Raw genomic sequence first — 18,518 nt, forward strand, 5'->3', positions numbered from 1 at the left:
GGGCACAGGGTGATGCAGACAAGATGAACCTTGGAAAAAATGTAACAGGGCCAAAGGCAGAGGTTGATTCCTTGAACTATCAAGCAAATACTCAGTTTTGCCTAGAGTCTTAACTTTCCTGGTGAGTCTGCATTAGACTCAAACTTTTGATAAAACTTAATATCTTAATGTTTCTAATGATTTTTAATAGAATTTTTTTAATGTGATTATACAGTGGGGAACTATTTTTTAGTAGTATATTGATAAAGTGATCCTTGATAACATGATCGATGTCTTTACTTATCTTCATATATTGCTTGATGTTTTTTAAAATTTATTATGTGGGAGTTAAAGATGTCATACCACTGTTTTGCAATTATAGAAACTGTTTTGTGGCTTTATCAGTTTCCCTTAACTAAAAAACCTCCCCCTGCTTCTACGCCAGCTGCATTTCAAAACTCTTATCTGAGAAGAAATCTTTATTTACATTTTGAAAAACGCAGTTGTGGTGACTATTTTGTAAACATTGACCCTGTAGGTCTTGACATTTGAAAACATTTTCTTCTAAGTGGTATTTGTGTGTTTATTTACACTACACAGAGGACATAGGCACATTCTGGGAGCACGGAGCAATAAAATTCATTTTCTTTCAAGATCATGCATTTAACGTTGGCCTATTTAAATCAAACAGGGAAATGGAAAAGTAATTTTCTGTCTTGGGTGGATAGACAGGTATGTGCACACCAAGGCCTCGTTTTCTATGGCGGCAGGGTCGTGGCAGCTTCCCCCTTAACCAAGTGTTACACAGCAAACCTTTATTTCCCATACAGACTGGAGTGAGGGAGGGGCTCTCTGGTGCATTGGACCCAAGAGCTGGTTTGGCTCTGTTTTCTCCCTTACTCCCCGTCGTGTTGCTAAGATGGATTGGTTTCAGCCCCTCTTTCGCCCCTTGTCCGGTTCCTTGAGGGACCAGAAAGTTTTGGGAGCAGCCCAGCTTGTAGGTATGGTCAGGAGGGAGGACACATTCCTTGGAGATGGGACAAGGTTGGGATCTTGGCAGGAGTGCATGGCAATGATGAGCTGAAATGTCTGTGTCAAAATACCTTGTCACTTAGGAAAGCCAAATTGTCGTCTTTTTAACAAACCACCAGCCCTCAAAAAACCTTTTTATACAAAATTTAAGAAACATCTGGTAATTTTCTTTTATCACAGTTCAGAAACATTGATGAGTACTGTGGTCAAAATTTTCTTTGAACCTACAAATCTTGCAGGAAGTGTAATGTATTTTAGCATCAGGCAACTTGTATGTACAATTATTTTGGCTTTGGCCTAGAAATATACTTCTCGGGGCTAGACACTAAAGTGACCTAAAGCACTTGCAGTGTGCTGAAAAATCTCTGTTCTAAAATTAAGTGATTGATGTTGAATTTAATTCTTGGCAAATAAAAGTAAATTTTGCTTTCAAATGCTGAAAATGTCGTGGTAGTTTTTAAGGAGTTGAAGTGATGTAATTTTGAAAGTTTTTGAATGCTTCTTACATTAGCAGCTTTTGAGCTTTCTTTCCTCATGAGCTAGAGACTTGAAAGTGAAAATGAAATTCAAGAAGTTGAAAGTTCATGTTTGGTGTTCACTGGCAGTTGTTTCAGAGTCATACTCAATAAGCTCAAAGGGGATTTGAATTAGTCTGTTGTATCTCTTGCCCCCTGTGAGTAGAACAGTGAGAAAGTGTTCTAAAGTTGTCTACTGTTTTTGTCTTCTTCCTGTAACCCTAGAGAAAGTGCTACCAAGGTATTTTAATTATTTAAGAAAGCCAGTCTGCATCCGTGTTGAGGAAATGACCCAGACACATATTCTGTGTAATTATTTTGCACACTGAAGGACTGGTTCATGCACGTAATGGAATTAGGAATAAAATACCAGAAGTGAAACTCTGCCTTCCCTGCAGCCTGGTTTGCTGCTGGGGAGCTGGGCAGAGCTAACCTCTGTTGTTAGGTGCTGAGTTCCTGCTGTGCATGTTTTGTTGGCACAGTTGTGCTTCAGCTCTTTGCAGCCCCCACAGTCACATGTTCCACTTGCTCCTGCGGGCAGGTGGAGTCGACAATTTACGCTGACAAGGGGAACCTTGTGTGTTTCCTCTTACCAACATTAAAGCTGGCTGCAGAGTCAGGATGTCAGCTGTGCTGGGTTTTTGTCAAAAACACCGGTGCCCTGTCAGTTGGGGTACTGCAAAAGCCAAACATTTTCGCACCTAGGGGCCGAGAAAAGATGTTTTGCTGGTAATGCAGCAGAAAGGTTCATCTCTAATAGTCATTTACTGTTCTTGGGTTTGACACTTTTTCAGTGAATGTTTCTGGGATGCCCTGTAATAGCTTTCATTTTGTAATATATTTCACTCAAAATACCTTCGAGATAATGGAAGAAGATAAATAGGATTTAACTGATTTTTTTTTAAACTTTTTTTACTTATCTAAGACACTCTGAGTATCCTCTTGTTCCTGGGTTACTGCAGACATCCATCCTTGTGTTTTATGAACCAGATTTGGACACTGCTTCAAGCCTAATTTCGTATTTTTTGGTTTTCTTAAACAAACATGAGCATCATGCAAATGCAGCAATGCAGGTTTACATAGCCATGGTTGGTGGGATTCTGCAGAAGGACTGGAGCCTTTCCTCTCTGTATCATGACATCAGGTAACTTCTGTACTGAATGATGGTTTGGAACCATGCAGTCTCCCAGATGTGCTCCCCGCAGACAGCTGCCACCCCTTCTGCATCTCTTCCTGTGGACAAAAGGTGCAAATCACCAGGTCTACTGCCATGCTCAGTCCTCTATAGGCCCCTGAGGAGGATTCAAGACTGAGGATTTCTAATGATTGTGAGGCAATAATTTTGATCTTTATTCATTGCAAACTGCCAAACTGAGACCTCTGATATGAGAAGTTCAATGTATGAGGTTGAAAGGCATTTTTTTCCTGAAAAAAAAAAAAGCCCAAAATATTTCTCATCTTTTCTCCCTGGCTGGTGGATTTTGTATCTTTTTTAAAATGGCTTTAGTTTGTTGGGTTTTTTTCACCTGTTAATTATTGGGCATCATTCTGTACCTAGCTGCTAGTTTTTGTGCACCTCTGTTGCGCTTTTACAATAGATAATCAGATGCTTAGTATCCTTTACTGGTATATTGGTATCCTGATATGTGAACTCAGATTTTATCAATATGCTAGAATATAGATGTGCACTCATTGGCTGGGAAGAAAACAGGATTGCTGTTGTACACTTCTCTTATAACCCTTCAGAAAGACCTCCTGTGGTGGCATTTGAAAATTGCCAGTCTGCTGGGGCCAGACACTGACATTGTTCAATGGATTTAAGAAGCTTTTAAGGGGGTGCACTGAGGGTTGAGGCTGCAGCATCCACACTGTGTTTATGACTTAAACCACATGCTTTTCTTGAAAAACAGAGTGAAATATTTGCACTTGTTCAGCATGTGGCTAAAATAAGTGCTTAAGGGTGAGTAAATTTGCACTCAGTTTAGATGAGATAAAGATGTTGAATGGGCTGTGGAGGCATTGATATTGACAGCTGTCCCTTTTCAGACTACTCTGGAAATCAGCTTGAACACTTTTTGTAAAAGAGACATGCTCTTGTGCTTGGTGTCCGGAGTACCTGGTTTTGATTTTGTCCCTTGAGTGTTGTTACGGCTCCTCTTTGATTCCTGAGGTCAGGAGCTGCTTCCATCCATGTGCCTGCCAGATGCTGTTTGCAGTGGAGCTGTAGAAAACCTGTCTGGGTTCAAAGCAGGTACCACATGCTCGTTAATAACGTTAGTTCCAGGTGTTCTGGAGGCTGTTGAACCTCACAGTGTTCCCAAGTGTGGGTGTAGGTCCTTGTACTGGTGTTCACAGTTTCATCTTCTGTTGCCACTGCACGGCTTGTGCAGCTGGTGTGGTGATGGATGCTCTGCCCCATAGGACCAGGGTGGGATTGGCAGAGGAAGTAACAAGTCACAGCCCTGCCTGTACTTGTCTGACTTTGATGTGATTCACATCCGGGTTTCCTAGGTATGGTTTCAGGGTTAATGTGCACAGAGTGAAAGGCAGTTGCTTGAAATTGAAACTATTGACCCAGAGCGTATTTTTGTATCTTCTCTTTACTTGTTTTGCAAATTCCTTGTGGTTCTAGGAGGATTCCTGATCATGGCAGTATCTTAGAGTACCTAGAAAGTAAAAGGTCACTCAAATATCTTTTCCTCTCCCTCTGCCCCTATGCACAGGGCACCTGAGATAATTTTTTTTTTTCAGTTCACAGTATTAATGCAAACCTCTTGAATCTTGCATGGGGTTGCCTGACTTGTTTTTTATTTAGTTTTTTTTTTCCCAAATGAACACTGTCATTTTAACAGCTTGCTCCCAAATGCCTTTAGCCTCTGTGACTTGTATGGGCACAGTAATGAAATCCCTCATTTTCTTCCTATTACATGCTTGAAATTCCATCCTCAGCACAGGGGAGTACTGTATGGACTAGTGAAAGCTGACTAGTAGCACACTGTAGGTCCATAAATTATCTTTATCTGTTGCATTCTGAGCTAAATATGAGAACCCCAGTGTGGTCAGGAACATTTAAAGGTGAGATATTCTCTGTATTAACCCAGTTTGTAACAACATAGAGCAGGGTGCTGGTAACACCAAAGACATGAGTTCCAGTATAGGCCATTGACTTGAGTTGGACTCAGTGGTCCTTGTGGGTCCCTTTCCACTCAGAGTATTCTGCGAAATCTGTGAAACTTCTTCATAAACAGAAAGAGTTTTAAAAAGCCTTTCATAAAAGAAGGTAAGCACATAGCAAAATAGCGTAGAACCGTAATGCGGAATGGAGCAAATTTTTTGAGTTGGAATTCAGTGTTTTTTACTTGGTATTTTAAAGTTTCAAAATAGACTGAATTACTTTCTTCAAAGTGCTGGATAATGTGTTTGAGGCATCTCAGACCTTTTTAAAAGTGCCTTGGTCTGCCTTGGGGTTTAGTGATGAGAATCCTTTTGTTCGCATCTTCTTTTGAAGTTCTCTTTTGGTGACAGCAGCAGTAGCACTGTGCTGTTGAAGCTGAGAGGAGCAGAAAAATGTCCTTGGAAACTCTAGCCATCTCTTTTTCCATCTCCCTGTCATATTTTTTTCTTTCTTATATCTTATATAAGATTTTGACACATGAATGGGAATTTTATCGAAACTGTGAAGTAGAGGATATTGTGAGTCTTACATTTTAGAAACTGCATGTAAAAAATCTGTAGAAATGAAAATTAAAGTGAGAAAACAAGATGTAATAGAAAATGGAGATAATGATTGTGATTTTCTTGATGTTTAAAGGAGTTAATTTATTTACCTGAAAATTAATGATAAAATTAATCCTTTTCTTGGCTGGCAGGGACTGAAGAACAAACTGGTGAAGGAGTAAGGAGTTCCTGGAATGTTTACAAGAGTTTGGAGCTGTATAGATAGGACAAGCCCAGCGTCAGTCTGGCATAACCTTGTTCTGAATGATGGCTGTAGTCTTGTACAGAGCAGTACAAATCTGCCAGTATGACATGGTTAAAATTGACTATTCACCCTCAGTGCAAGAGGCCTGGTGCTTGCTAGTGTGTGTGTGAGTTTCTGTATCCAAAGAAAGGTGTTTAGGAAATCTGCACATTTAGGAAGAACTAATGACTGAGTTCAAGAATATGTTTGAACATGCTTGTTAGTGCAGGTCCAGGAGAGATCAGCTCACCTGAAGAGGGCCAGCTGCCATTCCATGAATTCCTGCTGCTAGTAAGTGTGGTCCACAGCATCTCATCTGTTTGACTGTGTTAAGCTATCTGTAGAAATTCCTCTCAATGAACAGGAGCTAAAAATTTTGATGCTGATTGAGGTGTCTGATAAAAGGTAACAAGGAATTTCTCCAGAATTTATGACAACAACATTGTTAATCTGGGATGCAGAATACAAAAATTACTGGGAAATTATGACTCTTAAGACTGACTTACATCCTGCCTTGCTGATTGCAGGAGTTATTTGGTATTTAGAGAAAAATCCCTGCATTTGACAGACTTACTGATACTTGTCTCAGTCCTGTTAGTGTCACAATTTTGAAGGAGCCCATATTAATGTTTTAAAGAATTTTCTTACTTTTCCCCCATGGAACTCTGTGGAAAATCAGTTATTTCTGAGAAGCGACAATGTACAGATTGTCCTGAAGGTATACTATAGCCTGAACATCATACATACATTTTATGAATATTAAATGAAAGGTAGCCTTGTGTGGTAGAGTTCAGGGGAATATCATTGCAGAAGTGGAAAATCAGGAATGTTTTGCAGAGTTCTTCAGCTGAGTCTGGAGCACTGATCTACGACTATGGATATTGTTTAGATTACCCTTATTGTTACTGTCTTCAACAACTTACTCTTTTCCTGTTATTTCAAAATGAAGGTTTATTGCCAGTCAAATCTAGTTTTATCCACTAGAAACTCTGGTCTGTCTTTTGAGGTGGTGCCTGTTGTTTATCTTAGTTTTGTAGATGTAGCATGGGGGAAGAATCAAGTGTGTAACCATGCCCCCAGTGCTGCTGGGTTTTGTGGAGGGAAGGTAATGTGCTGTGGACAGGAATGAATGACAGAAGGAACTGGAGAAACATCTGTGCTGCCAAAGCAGCTGCTCATGCACTCAGTCTGTGCTGTCTTGCTACAGATTTTGATACCTGTGTGGCACTTTTCTGAAAAGAAAGGGAATTTTAGCTGTTTTCACTTGTGCTACTGGAAGGGAGCTAAACATACTAGCTAAATATATACAAGAGGAAAAAAGAGTAGATTGTAAAAGGCAGGAATGAAAGCACAGGCAATATGAATCAGTGCTTCACTCTGGATTTCTTTAATTTTCATTGAGACATAACACTTCTTGAATAATCATTTTATCTCTGATGAGAAGTTTTAACTTTTCTTTGTGGTTTTATCACTTAGAAAATTAGGTCATTGAGTAACAGCTTTGTGGTTTAAGGGAAAGAAACAAGCCCTTCCTAACTAGTATGCAAAAATGGCAATGTAATTAAAAAGCTGGCTTGAATACTCTGGAATACAACTTTCCATTTCCAAGGCCTATGATTCCTTGAGGACTTAGCTGCCTCTCTAAATGTAATATGCCTCACTGCACTTTCTAACCTGGCCTGACACTGTAGTACCTGCAGAGTACAGCCCACTCAAATATTAAGGATTTTTTAATATTTCCCATGCAAGTAAAGATCATGTAAGTAGGCACTGATAGCAACAAAATACCAAGTAGCCTCTTCTTGCTCTAATGGGTGTATATATAGCAAACATTTTTGATATTGCTGTTCGTTTGCTGCAAATATTTAGGTAGCTACTGGTTATTTGTATGGTTGCCTATCAAAGTTTTAGAATGCTGTGTAATATGGACACCGTGGTGTGCACATGGTAGATGATAGGAAAACAGGTGAACTGAGTCATAAGGCACCAGGGGACAGCTACAGTGGAAAGCTGGGCCAAAAATATCTTCTAAAACTGAGGCAGATTATGATGCAATTCTAATTTTTATCAGGTCTGAATCAAGAGCAGCTGTATATGTACATATTAATGTATATAGAGCTGCAGTGTATATGCACATCTCCTTTTGAAGCTGCTTTATGAAATAATAGAAGGGGTTTCAGTCTGTCACCAGCTGTTATGATGCAGTAGCTGCTGGTTTGCTCCTTAGGTATTCTGTGGTATTTTGGAACATGAGTAGTCAAGGAGATGCTTTTTAGGGGAGACAGTTTTTTGTGATTTTAGGCCTAGACAATATTTATTTCATGCTAAAATCTGGTATTATCTACTCTCCTGGGAACTGATACGGTAAAATAAATCTATTTTCCCCATCACTTCTGAAATTGCATTGTGCACTCAGCCTGAAAGAGCTAGGTAGAATTATGTTTACTCTGTTATGTACAAAGGGCCTTTATGTTATAACCAGCCTAAAGCACACTATAGCTGTTGGCAAAGAATCTCTTCTGGCACAGCTCAGGCAGTACAAGGGAATGTGTTTTCACTTTTTCTCTTCACTGATTGCAAGGATGGAGACACTTAAAATTTTTTAGGACCCTAGAAAAAGGAATCAGGCAACTGACCAAGTCTTGACTTTTTTTTCCAATATGACTTGGTTTGAAGCATCTGGATCATTGATTGTTCTTTTGCAGTGGTATGTCTTGTACTGATTTTGGTAGTACAAGTGTTATATATGCCAGCAATAATGTGTTGAGTAGATTTTTCCAAACAATAAAGCAAAATAAGTCTTTTGAAAGTTTGCATTTTGGTTAAGAAGGCATGCCAAGCAGAATTAAATCCAACCATACACTGTCATGTTTTAGGCTGATACATCACAGAACTTTGCTGTCAACATCGTGGAGCTGGCATCTGTCAACACCAACATTGTGCCTTTTGCAGGGAGCAGACAGCACAGCTGCTGTGTAGTTCTTTCCAGTCATTTAAGTCAAACCAAAATGTCTCAGGGTTCAGTCTCTGTAACTTGCCTGAGACTGCCAAAAGCCTGTTTTCAAAGTAAGGGATGCAAACATCTCCCCAGTAAGAGCTTGGAGTGACAACTCATTTCACAGACACAGCTGAGTGTCTGCTGGGTAGTGTTTTGCTGCTGCTGCTGCTCTTGATGCCTTGCAGCAGGTTACAGACTCTCAGCTGTTTCCCAAGAGGAACAAGAGCATAAAGAGCAGCAATCCCTCCCCTCCTGTACCACCAGCTTTGCCATACACTAAATATGATGAAATACAATTAAAGATGGAGCTAACAAGCACTGTCTTTACCAAGCCTAGAGCAATAGCTCTAATCAGGAGTTCAGCTGTCCCCTTCATTTGGGAAAGCCCTGAACTTCTGATCATCTAAATGTACTGATTTTGTCTCATCCATGATGACACAGGGATTGACTTACCCTGCTCTTCTGCTTTTTTTCAGAGTTGACTGCTCTTCTCCATCTCTCTGTACAACAAAGATGTAGTTGATTTGCTGCTCACTATAGAGCAACTAAAATAGGATGGAGAACCTGACTCCAATATGCAGTTTACAGAATCAGTGGCCTCTAAATGCAGGTGATCCTGTCAGCCAGCACAGATCTTAGCCTATGTCCCTTGTCCAAATGGACAGCATTGCAAACTGTGTCACTGCACAACTGACAGATTATGTCTCTGGGAACAGGACTTGGTTAATTGTGGTGATCATGAAGTTGTTTACCCAAAGCAAGTTGTCTCCCAGTACAGCCACTACTGATTTCTGTCTGGGTCCCTCCATGTTCCCAAGGGACACTAGTTAAGCCAGACTGAGGTGAGCATCTGCTAAAACTGACTTCCCTCCTCAGCTCTGAGAGGTACCAAGCTGATGGGTTTTCTGCATGGGACACACTCAGGTCCCTTGTTGCCTTGAGGGAGTGCACAATCCTTTCACTTTTGCACATCCTTCCTGCTTCAGGAAGACCCTGCACTGTTCCTCCGAGGCAGTTTCTCTGTCTCTGCTTTTCCCAGTTCTTGTCAGCGGCTGTGTGACACCAGTAGGCTTGCTAGGTCCATCTTTCATTTCTTTCTGAAAATTCTTGCTGTCTTGCTTCAACATCTCTTGAGTTTATGTGCCTTAAGTTTGCACTTCTCTGTTCTGTAGGGAGGTTAACAGACTTAATCTGCCTATTTTCTGACACCTTCCTTATTGCTATTAATAAGGGGAAATAAGAGAAATTTCAAAGTGTGCTATGTTTCTGAGAGCAGAGATGGTAATTTTTCATGAACAGATTGTATAGCAGCCTTTTCAAATATATGTCAGAGTTTAAAAATTGTATTTCTCAAAACATCACACAAAGTCTTCCAAATGAGCATGTACTTGAATAGAACAATATGTATCCTTCAAAAAGCATAGGCATAAAACATTTCTCTTTTATTCCTTCCTCAACTCTTAGTCAACTCTTTAGAGTAATATTTAATATTGTATCAGTCATTTCATATCCATCATTCAACAGCTGACTGCTTGTGCAGTTTACTGTCTGCGTTGCTGTAAGCTTGTGAATATGTTTCTCTTGTGTACTAAAGTAAAATATTTTTAAAACATGAGTTATTTTTTCTTAAGTAGAAATATAAATATTTAAAACTCAGTGTTTCACAGCTTATGTTTTCCTCAGACTTTTCTAGATGGGGAATTAAATGTTTTAACTTCTGGCAAGTTAAGCACCGAAGCTGTTGATTTATCTCTAGTTACACCAGGTAGCTAACTGGCAAATTTCTGTCAGAAATAGGTGAGTCCTTGTGCTTTAAACAGTCAAGTACAGGAACTGGTTAATGACTCGAAGCTCTAGCTCACTTGCCTTTCCTGTAAAAGGAGAAATATTTGTGTTCAATCTTCTGATCTCTTGTTTCACTAAGTCAACATCGAATATGTCAACAGAAATATAACTAAATGTGAGGAGGAAAGGTGGAAACCTACAAGTCTGTTATGGTTTAAGATCTCTCTCTTGTTTAAATGGCTTTTCTACCTCTCCATCTGATGTAGTCTAGTCAGATTAAAACAGACTCAAAAGAAAAATAATGATTTTCTGAGAGCATTTTTCTTTAATATTTAGCAGAACCACATATGTGTAGCAAAGATAACAAAACCACATGTATTCATTAAGAATGCAATTACAAAGTTTAAAGAGTGTTTCTATTTGAGAGCTGTAAAAGAAAGACTAGTCTCAGTAAATATTTGTTTTACAGAATGCTGAAACCAAGGTGGAAGAAGCAGCTAAGGAGAGTCCAAAAGCAGCCAGACTAACACAGCAGTCATCGGAGGACAATGAAGTATTTGGTGAGTTACTGCAAAAAGTTGAAAATGTTATTTGATGTGTTAGCACAAAGGGAATTCCCACAAAGACATAATGATCTACTTAAAGTTGATGTACAGCATGTGAGTGCAGGCTGCACAGTCCCACAAAGACCTGGAAAGATGGAGGAAAGGACCAAGTAGAAAACAAAGAGGGATCAGCAGTCTAAAACAAATCATCTCTGAGGAGAAGAAAGATTGAATCCAAGTGTTCAACAAAATTAAAGGTTTATGCAGTGAGGGAAAATAAACTTTTCTCCATCCATTATGGAGAGGATAAGCAATGAATTCTTAAAGCTGCAGAAAGAAAGAGGCGATCAAATGTCAGAAAGGGAAATACAGAAACAAATACTAAAGCATTGTGATACATCATCTGGAAAGTGTGCGGATTCATCATTGCAGGCCTTGAAAAACAGGTTAGACAAGTAACTGTCTTAACTAATGTAATCATCTTGTGCCAGAAGGACAGAATGGATGACCTTTGAGAATTCTTGGAGGCCTCAATTTTAAATGAGCTTCTCTTGGTGTTTTTCTGTGAATCCTTTCTCTGCTCTCCATATAGGTCTTGCTGATTTTTTTATTATTTGATCTGAAAGCAACATTTGACCTTTTCTTCTGCATTGAGTTTTGGAAAAGAGACAGGAAATCATAGAATATGCTGAGTTGGAAGGAACCCATCAGGATCATTGAGTCCAACTCCTGGGCCTGCACAGAGCACCCCAAAAATCACAGCATGTGCCTAAGATTATTGTCCAGACACTTCTTGAACTCTGTCAGGCTTGGTGCTGTGAGCACTTCCCTTCAGAGCCTGTTCCAGTGCCCAAACATCTGCTGTGTGCAGAACCTTTCCCTGATGAAAGAAACCTTATTGTTACAACTTAAGGTTGATTTTATGCTAACAGAACTCCAATGAAGAAGCAGTAGTCTAACATTAATGCAGGAGAGGTTAGGGCAAGGCTGATCATGTGGATGTTACTAAGGCTGACTAGCTTGAAAACTTTTGGATGAGTGAAATATTTTTGAACACAGTAAGGATTTTTTTCTTTCAGGGTACAAAAAGAATGGAGCATGAAGAATTAATAATTAGTCTTTCCTACTAATAATGGAAACCATTTAAAATCATCTTTTCTCAGTGAGATAATACTGTATGATTGGCACATGAACCTGAATTCCTGGTACAAATATTTCCAACACTGATCATATAGTGCCAGTGGCTGATGAATCCACAAGTGGACTTTAGAACTAGCTTTCCACTTTATTAAGTGGGTGCTGAGGCTATTACCTCATTTCTTGGCCATCTGCTCTGCCAGTTATTTGCAGTAGATCCAGTAATACTGGTTGTAAAGCCCCATGGCACGCTGTAATGTGCATCTCAGGCTGTGTCCTTCCTCAGTGCAGATCTCTCGTTTTCTTTCTGTGAGAAGGGTGGAGGCAGCAAAGGAGATCTCCATCTGCCTCTTTCTACCAGCAAAATCTCAGGCATTTCAACCTTCTGTATATTTGGATCACTACTCCTGTGTGCCAGTGGGCTAACCCAGTAGTTAGTCAAGCCTGTGGTCCATGTGGGAACTGTGTGTTTTAAGATGGGAATTAAGCATGAAGTTCACTGTTAAGTTTAAACTCAGCATCCAGTGATCCATACCCTGGATCAACAAATTCTTTAACTAATTAAAGAAAGTCAATATGCAGTGTTCTATGTGGTGTTTAAAGCTAATGATTTGCTAACAAATCATTGCTAAATATTTCCGTGTTCCAAATCTGTGAACTGAGCTGGTTATCTAAGGCAAGACACTGATCAACCTTTGATAACACAACAAGGAGGAAAATTTCTTTCCAACTCCAAAACCAGTCAGATTACAGTATCTTATATCAAACTTCCTACCACTTTGCAAATGACAGTCTGGGGCTTTTTTGATTTTAAGATTAGGTCAAAATGGGGGTAAAAAAAGAGGAAATATGGTGCAAATGGACTCTGTAATCTTCTCTTACCCTGGTCAATTGAGTAAATCAAAGTGGACTGGAGGTGCAAATGAAACCACCGTGGTAAGAATCAGAGAGAATATTTTGATAGATACAAGTTTCATGTTGTCTTGAGAGTGACTGCTGTATATGCCTTTCCCTGCAGTTCTGGACAATTTCTTAAAATACTCTTACATGTTATAGGGATAAAGGATAAGCTTGAAGCAGTTTTCCCTAGGTGAGTTTTTTGTTGTTCTGTGACTTAAATGATTACAGAGCCTGCTCAGTTACTCTCCCTCTGGCTTGATCTATTTCAAGGTATCCCCCATTTCTTTCTTTTTCCCCAGTGATGCTAATTATACCAAGCATCAAGTATGCACCAGTAGTTGGTTAACTTATAGCTCCAACTTCGACTAGAATCCCTCTTCTGAAGAATTTTTAACAGCCTCCAGTCTCTTTGAGCGGGTGCAGCTCAGCCTTCCCTTTTCACGGACATCACTATCTTCTTGTGACTTTTCCGCGGAGATCCCTTCCCTCGCTTTCTCTGGGCAATGCCACCCCCTGCAGAAAGGCTGGCAGGGGCAGCAGAGGAGGCTGGCGCAGCCCTTTGAGGAGGGCAGCCCCCCTTGAGAGCCGCCTGCCTTCTCCGCCCCGGCGCGGGCAGCGCAGCCGGCGCTGGGAGGAGCCGTGTCCCCCGGCACCGCTGGCTGTCCCCCGGCACCGCTGGCTGTCCCCCGGCACCGCTGGCTGTCCCTCGGCGCTGAGCCGCCCGGTGGCAGCAGCTGCCAGCCCCTGGCAGCCACCGGGGCGCCCGGACTGCCAGCTCCGAGGCTCTTCAGCAAAGGAGGCAGAAATCTCTTGATTTGTGCGCGCCTCCTCACTCTCCAGGGTTAGCGTTGGCGTGGACCAGGTGACAGTAATGACCTTTCGGGATAATGACATTTCTCTGCTGTGGACAGCATGGAATAGATGCAGTTGCTAAGGACTGTTATACAGAATATACCTGATGCACTGTACCATTTGAATAGGGTTTTTTCTGAAAATACTTCCTTTCACAGCAAATGTGGTTTCTGCAGTCCCTATCAGCTGGTCCAGTTTTGGAAGCAAACACATTATTGATTGAAAATATCACCACAGTGAGGGACCAAGTGTGGGGTTCTCTTTCAAGTCTGCTCAACCTAGTAGCATTCTTTGTAGATTCAAGCAAGGTTTCATCCACTACTGTAAAGGGAAAACTTGTGAACACACATAAATGCCTTAGTTTTCCTGTTGTTCTTCTCTAGGTGGGTTAAATTTGGGAATTACCAATCCAGAAGGCTTTTTTGCATTTCTCTTTAATATTTATTTTTAGACTTGGGTATGGATGAAATGACCTTGCCAATGATGAAGCCACATTGTACCAGCTGCTTTAAGAAACAAACAAGTCGGGTGTGTCTTATATTGCACAGAACTAATTCCCAAAGGCAATGAACTTTTTATACAGGAGGATGGAGTGGAGAAATGGAGCAGAAGGATAAGGGTATTGGGAGAGAAAAGACATCACAGTGATGGCATTTGCAACTATGCAATTCTGAATTGACAAGAGTTAGTTTTGTTTGCCCTTTGAAAGGATTTTCTTGTGGCACCCAACAGAGTTCTGTTGTCTGATATATACTGAATATGCATCTGTGATGTGGAGCTAGAACGTCTTGCTCACTGCAAACTTCTGTTGAACTTGCACGTAGTCAACATGGTCTCTGTTGCAACTAGTGTGTAGTCAGAAAAGGATTGTGAATTACATCTCAGTCCAAGGAAGAGAAGAAATTTGCTGGCTATGGTGCTATGTGTTTAAAGAAATGGGTCAGGAGGGGACTCTTAGCCTTACTTACAGAGAATATTTTCAGAAGTTTAATAGAGCCAATGCTACCCTACAATGGTCAGGCTGGAGCAGGGGGGAAAACTGCCTGTCATTCTGACCACTGGAAGGACTGGAGCTTCCTTTCTTTGGTGCAACCCCTATTACATTAACCTAGAAAATTACAAATGCAGATTTTTAATTATACTTTTTTTTTTTTTTCTGTAGGGTTGAATTAGCATAAAATTGCAGCAAGATTTTTTTGTAGGGGGAACTATTGTATATTGTGTAGTCCCCAGTCTGATGACAATGAAAGGCAAAGTGTGCTGACCTTTTGTGATATAGAATCATAGAATATTTTGAGTGGGAGGGGACCTTTGAAGGCCATCGAGTCCTAACCCCCAGCCATGGGAAGGGACACCTTGAATTAAATTGGGTTGCTCAGAACCCTGTCCAATGTCACCTTGACTGTTCCTAGGGATGGGGCTGCCTTTGTGGGTCACCTGCTCCAGTGTTTTACCACCCTCATGGTAAAAAACATCTTACTTGGAAAGACAGAGTAAGACTTTGTCTTTTCAAACCCAAAGGTTTCCTTTTTTATCTGGTAGATCTGGTCTAAAATTGTATCTGGATGTGGCCATTTTTCTTCTGGCTCAGAGCTTTCCAGGGATCCATGCTGTGTGCCTGGAGTTGTACTGTGAGGTGTTGGGTTTTTGTTGTTGTTTGGGTTTGGTGCTGGGGTTTTGTGCCTTGGTTATTCGTTGTTGGTGGGGGTTTTTTGTTTCGTTGGTTTTCGGTTTGTTTGTTCTTTACGTTTTTTGACTAAAAAGAGGTGAAATTAACACTTTTTTTCCCTCTAAAAGAGAGATCCTATTGTAGAGCTTTTTCAGCACCATCTGCCATTCTGCTGTTTCAAATTGCAGGATTGGGTACGTCCTGAGGTATCTTTCTGTGTGCAGAGCTGAGAGATACAGCAAGAAAATGTACATTCAGCACAATTCCATGGTGACCCTGGCTCACCCTGATTCTTGCTTATGCTGATGCCTGCTGCTGTGTCCCATGCAGAATGTCTTGTGGGGACTTGTGTAAACCCACGCAGGATGAAGGACTTCGCTCTCACTGTGGATCTTCCTCACCATGGTCCTGCTGCATCCAAACATAGGAATTTTTTGATGCTGTGTATTGAATGCTAATTTGGATTTTCTGGTTGGGTGTTTTTGTTTGGGTGGTTTTTTTTTTTTTTTTTTTGGTTGTTGTTGTTTGGGGTTTTTTCTCAGCTAAGGATGGTTTATTAAGTTTGTCTTAGAAAATGAGAGAATTTGTATTCTGGTCTTACAGAATATACTGACAAAGCTGGGAATGTAAATTATTGTATGTTACATCCGTGTGGATGTCAGTCTTTCCCTGTACCATTTTTGCTTTTTGATTCTTGCTAAAAAAAGGGAGGGAGCAGAATGTGAAGGGAGGAGCTGGAAGGCACAAGGCCTTTATCAGGAGGTGATGCAGTCCTGTCAGGAGCTGGCTAAAAGCTGAGGGTTATTGCAGTTCAGTGACCTTACTGGGAAGCTTCTTTCATTGTAAACACAATCAATTGTGGAACACGAGCTATGACTTTAATGCAAAATAATGGCAAGCTTACACCAAAAAAATCAATCTGGTGTGACAGCAAATGGTTCTGAAATAGGTGTTATTACCGTGTTGCAGTTATTTCCTCTTGCCTGAGAGGCAAATGGGAGAATTTAGTGTCCTGTCGGTTTTCATTATAAGCTAAGTAATGGTTCTGGTTTTCCAGCTATCCATTTTTTTCCACTTTACTTAACCTTCTTTCCTTTTCCCAGCTTCTTGCAAGACTTGGTCTGTCTGCTTTTATTCAGAGACCACTGTTTATCAAAATTACAACAGCAACCCTGGATTAGCTTTCTGAGGTGGAAAGAATTTACATTTTAATAAGATTTACATTTTAATAACAAACCAGTTTGCTATTTTTTGTACAAGTTGTTGGGTCTCAGAGGTACAGCTCACAGCTTTCCCTTTTTTGGCATGGTATTTCGTGCTTATCTGCAGATCTTTTGTTTTAGGGAAAGGGCTGAATCTTGTGTATCTTATATATCGTAAAGTGGTTTCTGCAAACTGTGTGTAGTTTTTACATATGGACAGGTGAAGCTGAGAGAAGTGCTCTGGTGGGAAGAGACCTGTAGGAGTCCAGAGGCAGAAGCAGGCCAGCTGGTAGGATTTTTTGTTGTTTTAAAGTTTGAAGATTTTTATAAAATAAAGATATATGCAACTTCTGTATTAGTTCTGTGGTTGGTTTGGTTATGGTTCATCTGTATGTTTTTTCTTTGCTTAAAAGTAGCATTCAAACATTATTTATTTCCTGGCAGCAGTCTGATGCTTTAAACAGTAGCGGTAGCTCTTGGACATCTAATTAGTTAATATGCCATTAATTAATTAAAGTAGTGTTTTACAGCATCATCATCTAAATCTTTTAAATTACTTTTAGCATGCCATTGAGGTTTGCTGCAAAATTAGTGCATAAGCACTTAAAGGCATTTTAAAAACTCAGATTTGGTTTGATTTTTCTTTTTTTTCTTGTGTGTACCACATGCAAGCAACATACATAGCAGGGGTCTGGGTTTTTCTAATGTCATAGGCACTGGATTTGTCACTTGGGTCATTAGCATAGGCGTGGAGCTGAGACAGTGATGCCTGCTGTATTTTTAGCAGTGGTGGGCCGTGCTTGCTGCAATTAATCAGTACATTAGCAATAAATGACTTATTCATTGTTTTAATGCCTGCTATACAGTGTACAGGAGCTGGTGATTTCTTTTCCCCTTGTGCATTCAGTAAGAGTCTGTATGCAAGATGGGGGGAAGCACAATAGGCATTTACCATCCTGTTGTTATCCACACCAAGCATTGTATCCAAATGCAACAGTGAGGATCTCCAGGGGTGGTCTAATGTCACATGCTGCTGGGTGGTGATACGAGGCTTTTGGCTGATCAGCTAGCCATGAAACAAATTACTCATTTCCCAGTGGATTTTGTCATCCTTGTCCTGCTGGCAGGCTGCAACCCAAGAGAGTAGTGGGCACAGAAGTCCTTAGTGTTCTCTGTCACTGATTCTTATGTACCATCCAGTTTGGTTAAAGCAGGATTTTATCTGTAAATGAATTAAAAGTGCTTCTGAAAGATCCTTATTTTGGGGAAAATGTTGCTGTTGTTCGATTTCCAATTTTTTTGAGGCTGAATAACCACTCAGTTCTGGTTTGAGTGAAAGAAGAAGCAGAATAGTTCTCTGTGGGGCAACCACTCTTCTGTCGGGTTAGCTGAAACAGATGTTGTCATTAAACTTTAATTACAACATGACTCACTTTTTAATGCAGTGGCTAGAAGAGAACTAGAAGGAGGTTTTGTACCATGCATTAGGAGAATATGAAAACAGCAGCTAAGATTGATAATACTTCTGTGTCTTTAAAAAACTAAATAATACAAAAGCCATCAACTTGGGCTTCCTGCTCAGTACAAACGATGACATTTCATTATGTAGTTTCTAGATAAAATCCTTAATAAGTGATTTGAGCCAGAATTTTGCCCATGGCAAAAATTTTACTAAAATAGTGGATTCTTCTCAGACTTTAAGTTTACCTGGTTAGAAGCATTTTGTTGATGGTTTGGACCTCATAATTACATCTGGGTTGTGTGTTTGACCTCCATTAGGCTGCCCATAGACCACATCATGAAAGACGTATCCAAACACAGATTTTTTTCTTCTCTGAATGCAGAAGACAGAAATCAGGGGAAAAAGGGGGATACAGAGGTAAACATCTTGCCCTCAGAAATACAGTAGGTCAGTGCTAAGTTGATGCTTCACATCCTGTGTG

General features: G+C 40.3%; 1 protein-coding gene across 6 annotated transcripts in view; it reads left to right on the forward strand.

Annotated features, from left to right (window-relative positions):
* MBP (myelin basic protein) overlaps window positions 1–18,518 on the forward strand; it is a 110,727-nt gene that overhangs the window by 45,312 nt on the left and 46,897 nt on the right. For all 6 annotated transcript variants that reach the window (XM_059857147.1, XM_059857137.1, XM_059857171.1 and 3 more), the window contains exon 3: window positions 10,740–10,830. In XM_059857147.1, coding sequence (XP_059713130.1) covers window positions 10,740–10,830 — 91 coding nt within the window. The remainder of the gene's footprint in view (window positions 1–10,739; window positions 10,831–18,518) is intronic.

Source organism: Haemorhous mexicanus, chromosome 1, assembly GCF_027477595.1.
Source record: "Haemorhous mexicanus isolate bHaeMex1 chromosome 1, bHaeMex1.pri, whole genome shotgun sequence".
Classification (NCBI taxonomy): Eukaryota; Metazoa; Chordata; class Aves; order Passeriformes; family Fringillidae; genus Haemorhous; species Haemorhous mexicanus.